Source organism: Phaethon lepturus, unplaced genomic scaffold, assembly GCF_000687285.1.
Source record: "Phaethon lepturus isolate BGI_N335 unplaced genomic scaffold, ASM68728v1 scaffold3946, whole genome shotgun sequence".
In the NCBI taxonomy this organism is placed as follows: Eukaryota; Metazoa; Chordata; class Aves; order Phaethontiformes; family Phaethontidae; genus Phaethon; species Phaethon lepturus.
Window position 1 is genome coordinate 14142 of NW_010548135.1, and position 17270 is coordinate 31411.

The window sequence follows — 17270 nt, forward strand, 5'->3', positions numbered from 1 at the left end:
GCCTCTTTGATAGCTCAAACAATACACTGAAATGTGAACACCTGACTCACAGAAGTACCAACAGGAACAGGTTAACAGCTAGAAGCTTAGAAGGCACAATTACAAACACACCCCACGAGAAGGTACAGGCAGCATATTGTCTTACAAGCAGTACCTGTAAAATTCCACTGTTATCAGAAATACAGTGACTGACTGCAGCATGCATTTTACTGGACTATGTAATTAAGTTTTTGTGAGTTTTTGTGACTTTATGCCACTAGTCCTAAAACATCTACTGTATGGATAAAAACACTTCCTTGTTTTCAGTTCTGACATCGTATCTTACAGTAGCATATTTAAGTGTAAACCTGCCCTCCTCATTACTGTACTTACTAGCACCTCACAACCTTAAGCTAACAGCCCTTTTCCATGTTTGTCTTGAGCACTAAATACATAGAACTTCACATGACTAGAAAAAAACTTGGAATTTATTCACAGTAGCTGAAGCCAGGGTAGTCACTGGGACAACAGAAGCCTTTGTAAACTCAACTGGTGCCTTCTTTCTTAAAAAAAAAAAAAGAATTACAGTGAAAGCCTATTTCTGCCTCCCTCCACCCTTCAAGAAAGTTTCAAGTCAAGTTCACCCCAAACTTCATAGTAAGAATAAAAAAGTATGAAGAATCCATCTAGGTTGTAAAGCTACTTAAGCTTTTTTTTTTTTTTTTTGAGATGCATGCATGTTTCATCTGAAGAAACCCTCATACTTACTCTTTACAGCCTGGAAGTTTTGTTTTTGTTTGTTTTGTTTTTTTTAACTTTCTCAGCTACATTGAAAATAGCAGGCATTAAGGTTTTTAAATTAATACAACATCTATCCTAAAATACTGATCTACCAAATCATTCCTGCAAAGAATATGTGCTGTACACCTGTCAGAAGACAGGTTCAATATCTGTTCAATTAAGTCATGGAAAAGAAAACCCTGTGATAAGGAAAAATCCTTTTGTTTCTTTGTAACATTCAAGGATCAGATCACCTTCATGTACGACAGAACCTAGCATCTTGGTTTATCACACAAATACCTAGAAGGAAAAAAAAATATTTCTATTTTGACAGAGAATTTGTGTCTGTGCCAGACAAGCATTCTAATGGAGATCCAAGAATACCATCTGGCTGTCTGTTTCATTCCAAGAGTAATTCCATCAGGTGGCAAAGCTTGTTAAAAAAAAAAGAGAATATGAAAAGGCCACAGCACCAAGCAGCTCACTGGGACACTTCAAGCAAGTATCATAAAATAAACAAGTGTCATAACACTGCAATACCAAGTAAACGCAAGCATTGTATTTTTCTATCTTGTCTAAATAGTTGTTTCTTTTGACAAAAAGCTGTCTTACTATTTAGAGGAGACTTGCATGCTTTCAGGTCTCACACAGAATGCATGTACTCTGTGAGAGCAGACACACATCCACAAGAACTCACTACTGCCTACTAGTTAACAATTAACACGGTCCACTTGATTTGGTAATACAAGAGGTACAAATTTGCAAGAAGTTCCAACTGTGAACCTATTTTAGAAATGCCTTCAGCTACAGCCATATTAAACAGATGTTTCAGCTTCCTGAATGCAACACAAAAGAGATTTACCTACTGTTTTTGTGTTATGCTTATAGGGTACTTCAAAAGAACATTAAAAATGCATGTTCTTAGTTATAACTTGTTACTTATACTGGCATATGCCACAAAATGTAAGATTCCCAGATGGGAATAAAAAAAATTAGTTTCCTACGGGCGAGAAATGGCTAACAAAACCAGCACAACATGATCTAATGGAAGAGAAAATAAATGGCACTCATAAGGCCCGAGCTATGCATTTCACTGTGATAAGCCTTCTCAGCATGCTTGTAAGAACAGTTCACATCTAGCACCACCACTTCAAACATACTGAACAATCAACTCTCTCACCAGGTGGTCTTATGGGTAACACTTCGTCAAATAAACATAAAATATGCACTCTATGTAGGTATCTTCTGGTTTATCTCTTCTTTTGGTGTCGAGACTCTTCAATGAGAGCTATGTATAGGCACTTCGGGTTTTCTTACAGCTACGGCGTAAAGCCTCAAACATATCCCAGGGCAATCAAGCCAACTAAAACATTAAGCCAAAATGAAACCTGCGTTTGCGAAGAAACAATCATCTTTATCAATAAACTGACATCACAGCTTTAACAGCTTGAATAGGCTGTTTAGGTAAAGTTGCAAAGGGAAGTGTCCTGATATTCAGAAAACTCCAGATTTACTCTTTTTAAAATAATAGCATTTAACTGCCTAAGATTTAAAAAACCTTATAAGGAAGCAGGTAGCACAGAACTGAAGTATAATCAAGCTACTATCTTTAGAACAGCAGCCCAAGAAAAACATTGCAAATTGGTATTATGGGAACACTTAACACAGTACCTTTAGTGACATGGAATAGCAAGCAGAGGAAGTGTTTAACAGCTTTGCTTCTTCAGGCCAATTTATGCTTTCAGTATATTGGTACAATTCTGCATTAAGTGGCTCCAAAACCTATAATCATTTCTATTTCTCCCCCCTGCCCCCTCACCTTTCTTCACTGATAAAATTCCATCCAAAACACTCTTGAGAAGCAGTCCTTGGACATTTTTCATGCTGCAGTCATATTCCTTTAACGCCCAGGTCTGTAGCAACTCAATTCTCTTCTCATTATACATTTCACTAACATCTACTTCTTAAAGTCTTTTCCTAGACACTACTACTTCTAAACCTTCTGGAAATTTGTAGCAGGACATGCAATCCTATTCAAAACTCAGTAAGAGGTATAATTTCCTTTTTTGTCCAGAGATGGAGGTGTTTGGAAGAGGAGAAAAGCAGACTAAGACCCAACATACATACAAGACTGAATACAGTTCTCAGTTCTACTCTTTCAGAACTTAAGCTAATAACTACTACAAAACAAAGTTTGTTACTACAAATTTGTAGTAACTGGAATTCTCATATAGGGTAATAAATACTCAATAGCTTCAGCAAATCTTTATTATGCTATGTGTCTTTCTCAAGGTAGCTTAAAATTAACTCTGGTATTATAGTAGCATGTCACTCGAAGTTTGGGAAACCAAGTCAAAATAAAAATTTATTTTAATTGTTTCAAAATACATGACTAAAATCTACATAATTATTAAAATAGGCTTACAGATATTCTTTGATTAACAGTTTGCATCACATAAAGGCATATTTTAAATGCAGTATTTTCACACAATGTTAACATACAGGTATTGCTAAAATTTGTCATGTAAAAAAGCATACTCTACTGAGTAGCCAATACAGCTAATTACATTCTTGCATCTTAAGTTACATATAGGAATTTTAGGACTCTTAATTATTTTCCCAAAACTAACAGTGATGCTAAAGACTGCAGGTACATGAACTGTTACCAACATAACCACGTTGATTCGGTAGTCTAAAGACAACCAGGACTTAAAGGGCTTCAGTTGAGTTACAACTTGACATCTTCTGTTCCACTGATTAAGAGCTCAGTTTTAAAATACGATCTCTTGGGCAAACAACTACTTCCATTTTTAAACTGCAAGAGATAACTGGTCAGTATTAGTCATTTAAATTGTGGTTTAAGAAAAACTAAGTGTAACATGCAAACTGCACCTTAAAGCTCAGCAGAAAATCCACATGCACCAAACAAACCGAGGGTCATTTTCCCATATCAACTTTCTAACACTCCAGCTAGTTATCAGGGAAAGCATGCAAACAATTAATAAAACCTGGTGATTTGTCAACTTTTAACAACTTCAAACTACTCAAGCAAAAACAACTGTATTGGAACAGGTAGAATAAGAACGCAAACTTCAACTTGAAGCAACTTACTGAAAAAGGTTATACTGCATATATTGCTAAACTGAACTGTAGCAACATCAAGTTAATGATTTTAGATACTTCAAAGTCTTCATTGATCAAACACTTTTGAGTACTGCTCTTCCTTTTCTGAAGTGATGCACCTTCCTCTCCTGGAATGGGATTGGAGAAAAGACAGAAGAAAAATTTTCTAGATAATAATCAGAATAAAGCAACTGAAGTTTCATGAAAAGTATCTCAAGACATTCTATGTCCTATTCACCCCCCCTCCAAAACTGATAAATACAGCTTCTGTGTTCCTGCTTCACAGCACTCATGCCTAGTTCATGTGTCTGTCCTTTTAAAAAAAGGAAGCCAAGTCTTAAATGTAACATTAATAAACAACAGAAATTAAAGACCACTTGGAATGTAATTAGAAACTGCAATTCTACAGATACTGAACACAGAGCAAAAATATGATGACCAGCTACCAATCTGGACTACAGTTTGTTGGTTAAAGTGCAGGCATTTTATAAATTACAAAGACTCACCATCCATAGCGGCTACTTATCTGGAGTAAAGACCATCAAGGCTCAAACTCAACATCCTCTATCCAAACTAGGGAGTAACCCACTGCCCCTTCAGCAATTTGTCATTGCTAACTGATTAGCCAGTCTTATGCTCTAAGTGTTTGGTTGACTGTTGAGCATTTTTTTTTTTAATGCAGTCTTGTATTCAATCCACTGAACCCAATTTCAGCACCTGTTTCCAGCATTAAGCAACTGACAGCCAACCAAATCCATACATCCCAGAGCATGTACAAGAAAAAAATTCAAATGGCATTCCAGATATTAATCCCTTCATCTTTATGGTATCCTGCAGGTGAACAAATTGAAAGTCAGATGCATTTTAGGGATTTAATTTTGATTTCACTACATACCTTAAAGTACTCTTCTTGTGATACAAAGGTGTTCCTCAGACGGTTCTCAGGATTAAACAGACAGGATACAACTGTTTGTATGCTCCTGTCCACAGACTTCTGAAATACAGTTATAGGTCAATCTATAAGAACACTCATTTTCTTAGTTAGCCCACTACTAGCAATACGGGTGGGCCACAGGGTTTACTTTGCATTTAGGATTCCTCTGAACTGCCTTTACATTTCCTGATATACTTGTATTTTCTAAAAATCTTTCCATCTTTGTAACTGATCATCCCCCTTAGACATTACTTAAAACTAACAGTTTTGACCAGTGATATGCCAGTTCACTTGTGGAATAGGCTGACAACTGAAACATGAAGTCTCCTTTAGAAAATTGAATTCAGAGCCAATTTTTGGCCAAACTGGGGTCACCTTCCACAAAAGAAAGTGAAGAAGGAAGTAAAATGTTACCAATTCAGGTGTTTGAAGCTTAAAATAAATCCACATAAGACAGCAGGCAGTGCTACGTAACCTGCTTTTTTAGTACCTGCAACTTCCCCTGTAATTCTCAGAAGATTAAGTAAAGCCTTGTCACTTAAAAACACTGTTGTACTTAATGAAGTAGAACACACATTTTACACAGCCCTCAGTGCTACAGACAAGCACTAATAGTTTCAAGAAGTGTGAGGCTTTCTGAAGTTGTACACAGAAATCAGATATAGTGGATTGAGCAACTGGCTAAAGCAGCAATTATAACCTTGATTTCTAGGATACTGGTTAGAGGCCTTCTTCACCAAGCCACATAATCCTCATGTGCAAATTTCTGGGAATAGGATTTATGACCAAAAAAAAATTAACGTTTTGAGAAAGCACCTACCTTTTGTGGACTGTTAGTAGCTGACTGCGTGGGCTCTGGAACAGCACATTCTGTCTGTATAAATTCTGGATCCTCAGTGCAGTGATAGCTTACTGAAGTATAAACCTGTACAGTTTTTTAAAATTGCAGTGTTTCAGTAATAATGGGGAAACATGCGCAGTTGTATTGACACTGGTCCTCACTTACCCATAAGCTATGCCAACTCTATCTTCACACTTTTGATAAAGTTTCAAAAGTGGGGGAAATACTGCATCCTGATTTAAGACAGTTCTACTTCCTTACAAAAAAGGACATATTCTAATCAATGTATTTTCTGCTCGCCAGAGTTAGCTCCTCAACCTACTTCCTCCATGTATAGGTTTTGGTGTCAAGTGTATTGAGCAATGAAGGCGTTCCCTCAGAATGAGACAACCAGCAGGTAACTTCAAGAGATTAAGCACTAAAAATCAAATGAAAGAATGGGAAGCAAAACATCTGCTACCACTGCCCTTCCAAGAAGTTGTTTTTCTCTGTACAGTTTCTTTCTTGTTTGAAGCTTCCTTTATGCTAGTAATACTACTTTTTTTAAGATGCAGAAAGGTCTAGAAATGTACAAGCCATTTTACAGCTTTTTTAAAACTCTCCCCCTCACACACTTCCCTCTGCTTACAGTGCAGTGTTGCAACCAGCAAACCAGTGCAGAGTTTAATTTTACAATACAAGAAAGGCTGATAAAGCTGTTACTCTTTATGGAAACATCCTTCCAGATGCTTCCAGAAAGAACTGGCAGCTTTTACAGCCAATTTTAGCAGCATCTCAATGACAGGGTTAGGCATTCTCACTTTTCAGGAGCAAAACTCCACCTCCTGCAAAGCAGTCAGATTTACCCAGTCTAGACAGTAGTGTTCAGTTTCTTGCAGTGTCATTCTTCAGGATGTTTTCTGTGATTACACATAACCACCACAATGTGTAGCACCTGAGACTCCCAAAAGCCCTTCAACACCAAAACTGTGATTTCAAATTTATGATGTTGGGAGATATGGAAGCCTACAGTGTTGGCAGACTATTCCTTTTTCTGAGCACCAACCATCAAAAGGGGTATCATATCCGACCTCATCACAACTGGGGCACTCCATATATGAATGAAAATTGTGATTATCCACCGAATAGGTAGGTATAAAGCAGTAGACACACGGATGAAGTTTCCTATCTCCTTACATACCTGTCCTCTTTTGAGTCTGTAAAGAATGATACTTAAAGTTGCTTAACTGAGATAGTTCTAGAAAGTTCCCTACTCATATAATCAAGCTTAAAATGTGCATGGTGGTTTTCATGAGACGCCTACTCTAAAAACTCTTTGGCTTGCTACCATTTAATCACTAAGTGATGTACTGTGGCTGTATCATGTTCATGGATGTTATTCAACAAAAATTATTTCAAGCCAACAGGGCAAGGAATATTTCAGTGACCAAACTCTTTCAAGTCTGTTTCTGCACCCATTAAAGCAAAGGTAATTCTCACTAATAGACATACAGACTTTCCATGAGAAAAGGACTGCTGCTTTACTGAGAAGCTGAAAAGTAAAGCTTAGTACACTTGATTGGAAGTAAGCAGGACTAAAGTATTCTTCTAACAGGATCAGAGACCGAATTGTCAAATGCATGCAAGCAGCAATACACATGCACAAAGTTGTAGTCTTCATTTTTCCCCATTTACCTTCCACACATTCTACAGACATTTGCTGAGAAATAGCTTGAAAGAAAACAGTTTCAAAAGTATTATAGCTTTCAAACACTTAATGGAAACTCAGTATGTACTCAACAAATACAAGATTACACCCAAAGAACACAAAAATGCTTAAGATGCAAGTTTAAGTTCCAATACTGTTAAAGAAATATAGAGTATTTTTTCCTCTCTTGTGGATGTCATTTGTGTGAACTCAAGAGAAAACAATTTCTTTAGAAGCTATCAGCACCACCTATAGTCTGTAGCAGCCTGGCAAATCATTTAAAAAAGCTGTTGAAAGGAGCCAAAAAATACCAGGATTTACAGAGTATTTTGAGGCTTTTCAAAAAGCCTCAAAAATTTGGAACAATAAGCAGATCTTTTAAGTCAGGATTGTGCATCAGGTCACCACTTATTTTTCCTTCAACTTTTCATAAAAACCCAATTCTGTTCATGTTAAAATTCCAGAATTCTGTGACCAGAACATATGGAGTAACACCATAAAACAGGTAGTCCTGGTCTGCCAGGCAGCTCCTAAAAAAGCATCATGTCAGTAGGAAATCCTAAACAATTACTTACTCTGTCAGCAGCTACAGATTTGTGTAGACCAGATTATATACAGAACCAGTCAACAAACAAGAGTTTGATTTTAACTGTTTCAAGCTGTCAAAACAGTGTGCTGAGAAGACAAAGTTCCAGAAGTTTAACTTTGTAGACTTACCGGAGGCATAACATAATTTCTTTGCTCCCCAGCAAGCCATTGTGGTTGAACCTTAAACAAGAATTGGACAAGAACCAGCTTTTACTCATTCATTTCCAGTACAGGCAAGTAACTGCTCTTTAAGAGCCACCATTTGTAACATTTCATGTCTGGACTTTTCATTAAACAGTAGTTTACAGTTCCATCCAGTAAGATACCTTTTTCACATGTACCTCAAGTAGTGTTTAGCACAAAGGCATCCTTACCACAAATTCAACTACCTTGTTCCTCTTCTCATTCCAAGTTTAAAAAAAAAAATTAAAAATAAGTCTTCTAAAGATTAAGAAAATAAGGTCCAACCTGACCATGACCACTTCCAGGTATGGGGTATCTACCACCTCTCCAGGCAACCCATGCCAGTGTTTCACCACCCTCATTGTGAAAAATGTCTTCCTCAGATCTAGTCTAAATCTACCCTCTTTGAGTTTAAAACCATTACCCTATGTCCTATTGCAACAGACCCTGCTAAGTCTGTCCACATCTTTCTTATAGCCCCTTACAGTACTGGAAGGCTGCAATAAGGTCTCCCCAGAGCGCTCTCTTCTCTAGGCTGAATAACTCACCGCAGTTGCAATGAAAACATCTCAAACCTCTAGTTACTTCCAGTTTAGCTTCAGTAACAGGACTTACCCACACATTTCACTTACGAGTTAAAAAATTACTACCAACTCAGTGTGTTCACAAACATTTTTAGAGCTCAAAAACATATTCCCTCTCTATATAGATCCCATATTTGTATGGCCTGATAAGACTCAGTGGTTCTGTTTTAACTAACATCAACTACCTGCACTACAGCATGTACAAATGCAAAGCTTCTTTCCACAAGAAAAAGTACTACTGAACCACATGCTTTTTGCTGGTTTGGAAATTTTTTTAGCTTGATTTTTTGTTTTAAATATGCAATGATAAAACAAAGAGTATGCTAAGTTATTCAACTGTTTTCAGTGCATTAGAATAAAAACATCACCAATTTTGTTTTTACTTTTGATTTCTGTGAAGCAGAAGCTGAAAGGAAATAGAATTCACAGAAAAAGAAACACAGAAAGATCAGACTCCAGTTAACACTGTTCATTCCATTCAAGCTTCGTCAGGTATCAAACAGCCTTTCTGCTGCTACTGAAGAATTACGTACCTGATAGTTGTAAGCTGGCTGATACCCTACAGGAACTTGCTGCTGTATCAATAGAGCTGGTGAACTGTACGGATATGTCTGCAAAATAAATCCCACATCTGCCTGTAGCTGATCTTAAGTAATTTCAGAAGTACAACTCATCCCATAAACTTTCTAAAGTAGAGCTGAAACAAACTAACTACGATGAAATAATGGACTACAGCCTGAAGATCAGTTTCTTGGAGCCAAAGGCATGTTAAATACTACAATTCCGACAATTTCCCAGCATTTCTTCACTGCAAGTATTTTGACATAATGTTAACTTGGAACCTTCTCAGTCTCTTCGGAGAGTAGTTAAAGGCACATTCCAGCATTTAAGAGAGTTAGTTCCTCCTACACTATTTTACTCTCCCAATAAACTCAGAGAATCGGCAAGAGTACTATCAAGCTCTCTGCCTTAGAAAGAAGTATTTATGCAAGTCACTGCAGTTTTCTCATTTTCATTTGCTTAAGGAAATATACAAAACAAAATCAGTTTGCAATTAATATTGCCCTGTTGTATTGCCATATCATATAGACTTAATACAGGAAGCGACCATCATCTGGAAAGCCTTCTATTCACAGTACAGAATTCATTACAGGGCCAAAAGTGCTCTGCCTACACCTCAGTAAGAATGCTTATCTGAAGTACCAGTAAAGTGATGTCCTGTAGGCACAACTGTACTGGTCAGAGCTGTTAACAGCAGATGCTGTAACACAGTGTTCTTAAAGACGCAACAGCAGTTCAGAAACATGAATTTGTTCTGCTGGTGGGGTAGGGGGGGAGTGGAATAAAAAAGTACCACAGCCAACTTCCAGTTCCATACTCAGTTTCAAAAAAAAAAGTCCGTGGTTTATTCTGAAGCAGGGCAGCAGCACATTAAATATCCAGATGCATTTGATCTGTGAAATGAATCTGTGACAAGTAACAATATCACTTAAAAACTGTTATATAATTAAATCTTAGCTCTACCGTCAACAGTTTTCTCATTCTCAAAATAAAAAGTATCTCCGTGTCTTTTGTTTTATACAGAGATCACATCACTGAGTAAGTTTGTCAGGGTTGTTGGCATTCTTTTAAAGTAGTTTGAAGTTGTGTGCTTCTTATTGGGAAGGCAATAGGAAAACAAGTGGGTAAAATAAGACTGGAATCTCAGTAGATATTCCTGAAGTTCTATGTGCTTGCACCTACAGAAACATTTAACTGTGATTCAAAAATCAGTGATATTGAACAGCCTTACCTGAACATACTGTGTTACTGGGCTCATTACAGCCGGAGGCTGCATGTATGTCTCTGTATTTTGATTACCCCATACACTATGGAACTGTGGTGCAGGAGGATTGAAGACTAATGGTCTGGGATGCACATAAGAACCTTGTTTTAAAGGCAAGAAAAAAAAGTATTAAGACATTTTCACATGTACTTCATTAGTAATCTAATTCAAGCTGCAAAAAACCTTGCATTTTGACTCTTAAATTTAACTAAATATTAACTGATTAACTGATCATTAATTGTAATATCAACGTAAGTTTTATTATCAAAACCGTACCTCACAGAACTAGTGAGGTCATAAAATTGCAAACTGGAGTTTAATTGTAATATACATATTACATCAGATAAAAAGGATTTGCAAGAATGTTCATGTATAATTAAGAAAAAAATGTGTAATACATACTTGCAATATGAACAAATTTGCATATGTATACTTACACAAGTTTTGTTGCTTCCTAATTGCTGGCCCCAGTTTCAGCTTTTTGCCATGGAAGTTGATTTGTGACTGAAAGACAAGTTACTCCGTAAGCTGGGGAATCAGTGAGGTGGATGGTATGTTTGATTTTAAAGAGACTGTACTCTGCTTCTACACTGCAGTATCATCAACTCGCACACAGGCTCCATAGCCTCCATGCTTCTCTCCCACCTCAATATTTTATGCCTTTTACCTTTAATTTCCTGCAATGCTTTCACAGCACACCTGTTTGCCTACTCACTGACTCTCCAAAACTATTATACATCACTTAACAGCAACATGCACTACTAGTAGTTTGTCAGTTAACCACCTATTAGTGACTGTCAGTCTTCTGGTTTTATATACACAAATTTGAACTATTCTTGCCTCAGGCACGATATTAATGTAGAGTGACCATAGTCTAGGTTCCCTTGAAACCCTATTTACATCACCACTTACCTTCCTTCCCACAAACTTCCTAACAGGCTCCATGTAATATGTTAGAAGCTGTCCACCCAATATTAAAGGAACTGGGAGGCTGTCTAAGCACTGCTGTTTACCTGCATGTTACTATATTCTCTCTAGAGAAACTTTCACATGTGTTCCTTCAGAACAGCAAACATGCTGATACTTTACACCTTTTTTTGGCCAAAGCATCTATGCAGCACACAGACTAATCAAGAAAGAGTGAAACTGAGATATGGTTCACATGTTCCTCAAATGCCCAAATCCAGGAATATAAGCATCAGAAAGACTTGCAAAACAGGGCTGGAAGCACCCCACAGTGGGTCAGCAAATGCCGGAGACACAGATAACTTCTCATTCTGCAAGCTCTACCCAAAACACTAGTTCACACAGAAGGCAGAATTTCAGGCTTTCGATGATTAATGATTCAGTATTGCTTTGCCAGCACAGTATCTGGGGTCATAACAAAAACACAGGAAGAATTTTAAGCACCCTCCCTATATGAAGTTGAATTCTGTGTTCTTCAGTGAAACTGCTTAGTTTGAAAACTAGAACATTCACTGATGGATGTAGGCTGGCATGGCACCACAACATCCTTATATTTCAAGGTCTGTTTGGACTGACTGTAGAAGAGGGCCTGTAAGACCTTGTTCTCTAGAAGATTACAGTTTAAGTCTGGTGTACAGAAAGTTCCTTTAATACGTTTAAAGCAGATTAATATTTATTCAGGTACTCAGGAACTTCACACAAAAATCCCAGAGGAGAATTTACCTGTGGGTCTGATCTCACGTTCTCTGCCAAGATGGTGACAAGAAACATGTTTACCTACCTATAAAGGTGTGCACAGCATACATGACACTACCTAAAGTAAGTACTCTTACAGTTCAGAGAGCTACATTGAGGTTTACAAATGCTTTACATATGAGAAGTGAAAGACTTTTGTTTTACCCCCATTAATACAAATCTAGTAACAAGTATTAAAATCACTATTAGATGCAGATACATAGTCTGGATTTATCTAGATTCTCTCTCTCATACAACACTAAGGACTTACTTGCTTCAGAAGAAAATATGCAGCTTGCAATTTTAACAGATACCTCACTAAGCTTTCCCCCCCTTCTGCTAAAGAAAGTGCTTTGAACAGGTAACAGCAACATCATTGCCAATGGTAAAAAAATGAGCAAACTAAGCACATAAGTGATAAAAAGGTCTTATTTGATCAGCTTATCATACTGATAAAAATAGAATAAAGTAACATGGGGGGAAGGTGAAATGCCCTTCCCAGTTTGACAGCTGTTTTTTCTTAATTGATCCTGCAATCCTGTTGTGCCCAGAACCACACAACCATCTTTTCCATCTAGGCAATGAGAGCTCTTGGAAGACAGGCCTCCTTCTCAAAGCAGAAGGTAGCTTTCTGCTCTAAACTGCAAGCAGGTTCACTCTGAACCAGAGTGCAGTTACAAATGGAATCAGACTTAAATCAGAGTGCTTTCAGGTTGTACAAAGCTAGGCAGATAAACACAGGCTTCTAGAGGGAATATAACCAGAGAGGCTCTGTGTTGTTCATTTACATACAACATTGTGACCACCCAGTAGAGATAATGCCTGAAATTGAGTGACATGATCTCTGCTTATGACTTGAGCTCTAAAAGAGAGATGTTCCTTCTTTCCCTTTTTCCATCCCCTCTAGAAGTAAACAGCTTTTTATGATGATTTCTATCTGGACATGCTTCTTCCTGACAAGGCAGTAATTTGTACTGCCTGTACACCTGAAATTTGCACTGAAAAAATCCACCGTACACTTCTGGGTCTTCCAAGACCTCTGGTATGCAAAGACACATCAGCGAGTACTGTACTAATAGAGATACACTGAGGGCTCTTAGTTTTGAAGAAATGCACACAGAAAATCAGAAACATACATGGCTCAAAGGACAATGCTACTCAAGAGGTCTCTACAGAGACTGTTGCCTCAGAGCAAGCATTCCACACTGATCTAGTAAAACACATATAATCCATGGTAAAAACAGTATTCTCAGATAAAGTTTGTTGCTCAATACAGCAGTATTTTTGTACAGCAAGCTTTTGAAGCCTTTTGGTGAGAATCAAGACTCTCCTGCTGGAGTTTCATTGTTTTTTCACTTTTAAACAGGTTTTCTTTCCCCTTAAGGAGCTGGACAGCCAGTAAACACATCTGAACACATCACAGACTGAATTTGTGCCTGGCACATTTATCTGGATTTGTCTTTCAGATCTACTTCCCTATCCGAGAGTTTCAGAAGCAAATGAGAAACTGTTCTTTCTCCAGTAACATGGGAGTTTTCTGAGGCAAAGACCACAGAAAGGGAAATATTTCAATACATGTTATTTTCTACAGTTACTGCAGTTGGTTTTGGGAGAAAGAGGGAAAACAAAAAGCTGTCAGTGGTTTGTGACCTGCTGAAGTCCATCAGAACCAAATAACAGATCTGGTTGTAAGCACTGAGGTTTAAAATTTCCCTGAACTCTAAGAGCAGAAGGGCTGTTAACAGTTCTACCCCTTTATCTCCTGTGTGAACTACAGGAAAACCATGCAACATGTGAACAGTTGCATCTTATAGTCTAGGAGGCTTAAAAAAAAAATAGTTGCGCTCCAGGTAATAAGCAAATGCACAAATACTGCAAGACAGAAACACATACTTCAACTGCTGAGACTTAAGTAAAAAAACAATGCTGTTTTCTATGTTACTGTTATCCCCAATAATAATACTGAGAGGTCTATGTATCTGCCATAAGCACAAGGGTTCTATGACAATCATCCAATACAGAAAGAAAGCAGCCAAAAACAAACGTGAGGCTTTCAGGCACATAAAGAATGAGAACCACCAGAAATACAATGATGTGAGAGAGTCAAGTACACCAAGGCTTGCTTACTTACATAAATATACAAAGATTCTACCACCAGCAGAGATTTTAGCAAGTTTACTTTTTGGGCAGCCCTAGATTTTACTTGTTCTAATTTACTCTACAGGGTACATGACTTTGTTTCCCCTGAACATATATCTCCAGCCTTCATGTATCAACTTCTCAGATAATTTAGACAAGGAGCTTACTTCTACTATTTTTTGAACATCCACATTGTCCAGGAAAGATACAAATCCATACCTGAAAAGAAAAAAACAGGTTACTCAATAACCAGATTTTTACTTGTTAGCCAAATTATTTTGAACAAGAACAGTTAACAGCATATACACTAGGTACATTATACTGCATGCCAAAAGTATCAAGTAGGACATAAGTTTATAATTCATCATGAAAATGTATTTACAGCTAACTAGTAGCATATACTATGGGGACAGATGAAAATAATTGCATGCCACATTCTAGAACAATACAAAATAGATGTCAGGGCTATTATTCCATTTCAGCTACTCAAAATGAGCATTACTGTTGATATTACTAACTCAGAAAGTAAAAAAAAACAAAAAACACACTGTTAAGTATTAAGATCTGAATTATCATCAAATTGTGGATTTACTACAGAAGTTTGGATGAAAGCAGGCATTACAGGAACAGTGGCACCAGTGGGGGAAGTGATCCTTGAAAATGTTTTTCAACTTATTTCACTGCCCCCCTAGTTTATCTAGTCTATAAAATTAAGGTAATTTCAGAGCATTATAGGAACAGTTGTGTCAATCAATGGAGTATGCCAATTCGTTATTGATACTCTGAACATACTCTGGCTAATTGTACATCAGAATTCACCAGGAAGACTAGCAGGGGGTATGAAGCAATAAAACAGATTTCCAGTTCATGCATTCCTACATTACAGCCAAGGAAAAGTGTGACTTTTTAGGACCTGCTCTTAAGAGTCTTTGAAAAAACTGGGCTGGAAGGAACCTCCAGACAGTGAAGCCTCCTTCTCAAAGGAGGGATAACTCCAAAACTGTGAAAGCTTCCCCAGAACCCAACAAGCTAAGGTCCTACATTTATTTAAGTCCTACACCCTTATTTAAGTGTACCACCACAGACATTTTTCAATATATCCAATAGGAATTTCCCTTAGTACAACTTTGGTCACTTAGTTTCACTCTTCACCCAACGAGTTTGGTTGTTTTCTCTATAACTTATCACTGAGTGTCAAAAGAGTGCAGTCCCATTGCCCTGAATAAACCATGTACTCCTTAACCATCCTGAACTCTCTCCAGATTGTTGTTAACTATAGCCATCAGAAGAGTCCTACGAAAGAACTGTCTGCGTAAGCATCACAGAAGTTTCAAGCTTTGTTTCCCCTGCTTAAGTGACAATAACCTATTTTCCCTGAACATATAGACTGAAATCAGAAAAATCAGGCTATTCTTTATAAGATTATACAGATTTACAGGCAATCCAGATGGAAAGGTTTCACAGCATTAATTCACCACAACAGAAAACTGCAGCTAGTGTTAAGGCTTAAGCACATCCAGTGTGTTGCTACATAGCTCCTCATATCTATGACAGAATTATGTCCGTATAAGCATCAACTTAAAACAACTATTCATGTTCTACTCACCCTTTGGAAACACCAGTTCTGTCAGTGATTATTTTCACCTCTTTCACAGTACCGTATCGTTCGAAAAAACTCCGAATTTCTGCTTCATTCATCTAAAAGAAACAAAGTCTTCAACTTCTTCAAACACATTCAAACGTTTAGAACTGATTTAAAGGAGCCAGCACTATTTTTTAAACTCATCTTCTATTAGTCTAAGAACTAAAGTTACTCACCTGTTCCAAAATTCTCTCCTGCAATATCTTAAGATTGGTAGGCACACATTAACAACTTTAAGATTGGTAGGCACACATTAACCCCTGGAGTAAATTCCTATTTCCTTCCCACTGAAGTGCCCTATATCTATCTTAAACAGTTAAAAGTATATAAATACCCTTATATCGATTCCACCAACAAAGACCGAGTTTGGCATGATTTTTCCTTCTGGTAAAACATATCCTTGACTGGTTGTTGACAAACGGGCATTATCCTCTGAAACACCTGCACACTGGGCCTCCACGTTTGCAGACTGAAAATTTAAACGGAAATACATATTTCAGTCAAACTATTATAGTGCACTTTAAGATACTAGAATGCTTGCATCTTCCTATAGGTATAGGACAGGACCATGAATTTCAATAGCATCTTTCCAATTACTTAAAGGAAGTACATAGACCATTCATTGGAAAAAGGTTGCAGTAATTAAAGAAGCTTGAAAAATTTGAAGTAGCCTAGGTTAGATCTAAATTTAAGTAGCCCTGTCTGACTACATGAAGCTTGATGACCAGTGTTGCTACTACAAGGCACACATTGAAAACAGCAAAATAATTCAGTTCAGAATTTTAACAATTTCCTTTCAGATGTGAGCAAGAAATTAAATTCTTTAAAGATACAATTTACTGTAAATTCATTATCCAGCAGAAAAAATTCCATCATCTTCCTGGTCAAAAGCTTTAAATACTCGACATGTGAATTAGTTTACAAACAGCCACACAGCAGGCAAAAGGGTCATACGACAAGTTAGCTGTAAGAAGGGATATCAGACCTTGATGTCTGATAGTCACACTACCCATTCTCTCAGAAAAAAAAATACGTCAATTTAACTACAACAGGAATATGAATGACTACAAACTTAAGTTGTCTGCACCAAAGCAGGATCTTAAGCATGAACTGCACATACATAAGAACTGCAAAGAATGTTAAGATTACAGAGTAACTACAGTCATGATGTGCTTTGCACTCCCAGGCTTCAGATGCACACTTTTTGGTCCTAAAGCATTTTTTCAAAACCTAGGAGTCACAGATTCATTTGGTGCAGAGGAAG

At 37.3% G+C, this 17270-nt stretch overlaps 1 protein-coding gene across 1 annotated transcript; it reads right to left on the reverse strand.

The window, feature by feature from the left end:
• Positions 1–3870: 3870 nt before the first annotated feature.
• Positions 3871–16475, reverse strand: DAZL (deleted in azoospermia-like; the record flags this gene model as incomplete). Its single annotated transcript, XM_010289851.1, has 10 exons — positions 3871–4010; positions 4778–4876; positions 5637–5741; positions 8062–8112; positions 9233–9310; positions 10492–10625; positions 10962–11028; positions 14532–14583; positions 15971–16062; positions 16341–16475. Coding segments are annotated over 10 exons (867 nt in total), but the record flags the coding sequence as incomplete, so codon positions are not given.
• Between the last annotated feature and the right edge of the window lie 795 nt (positions 16476–17270).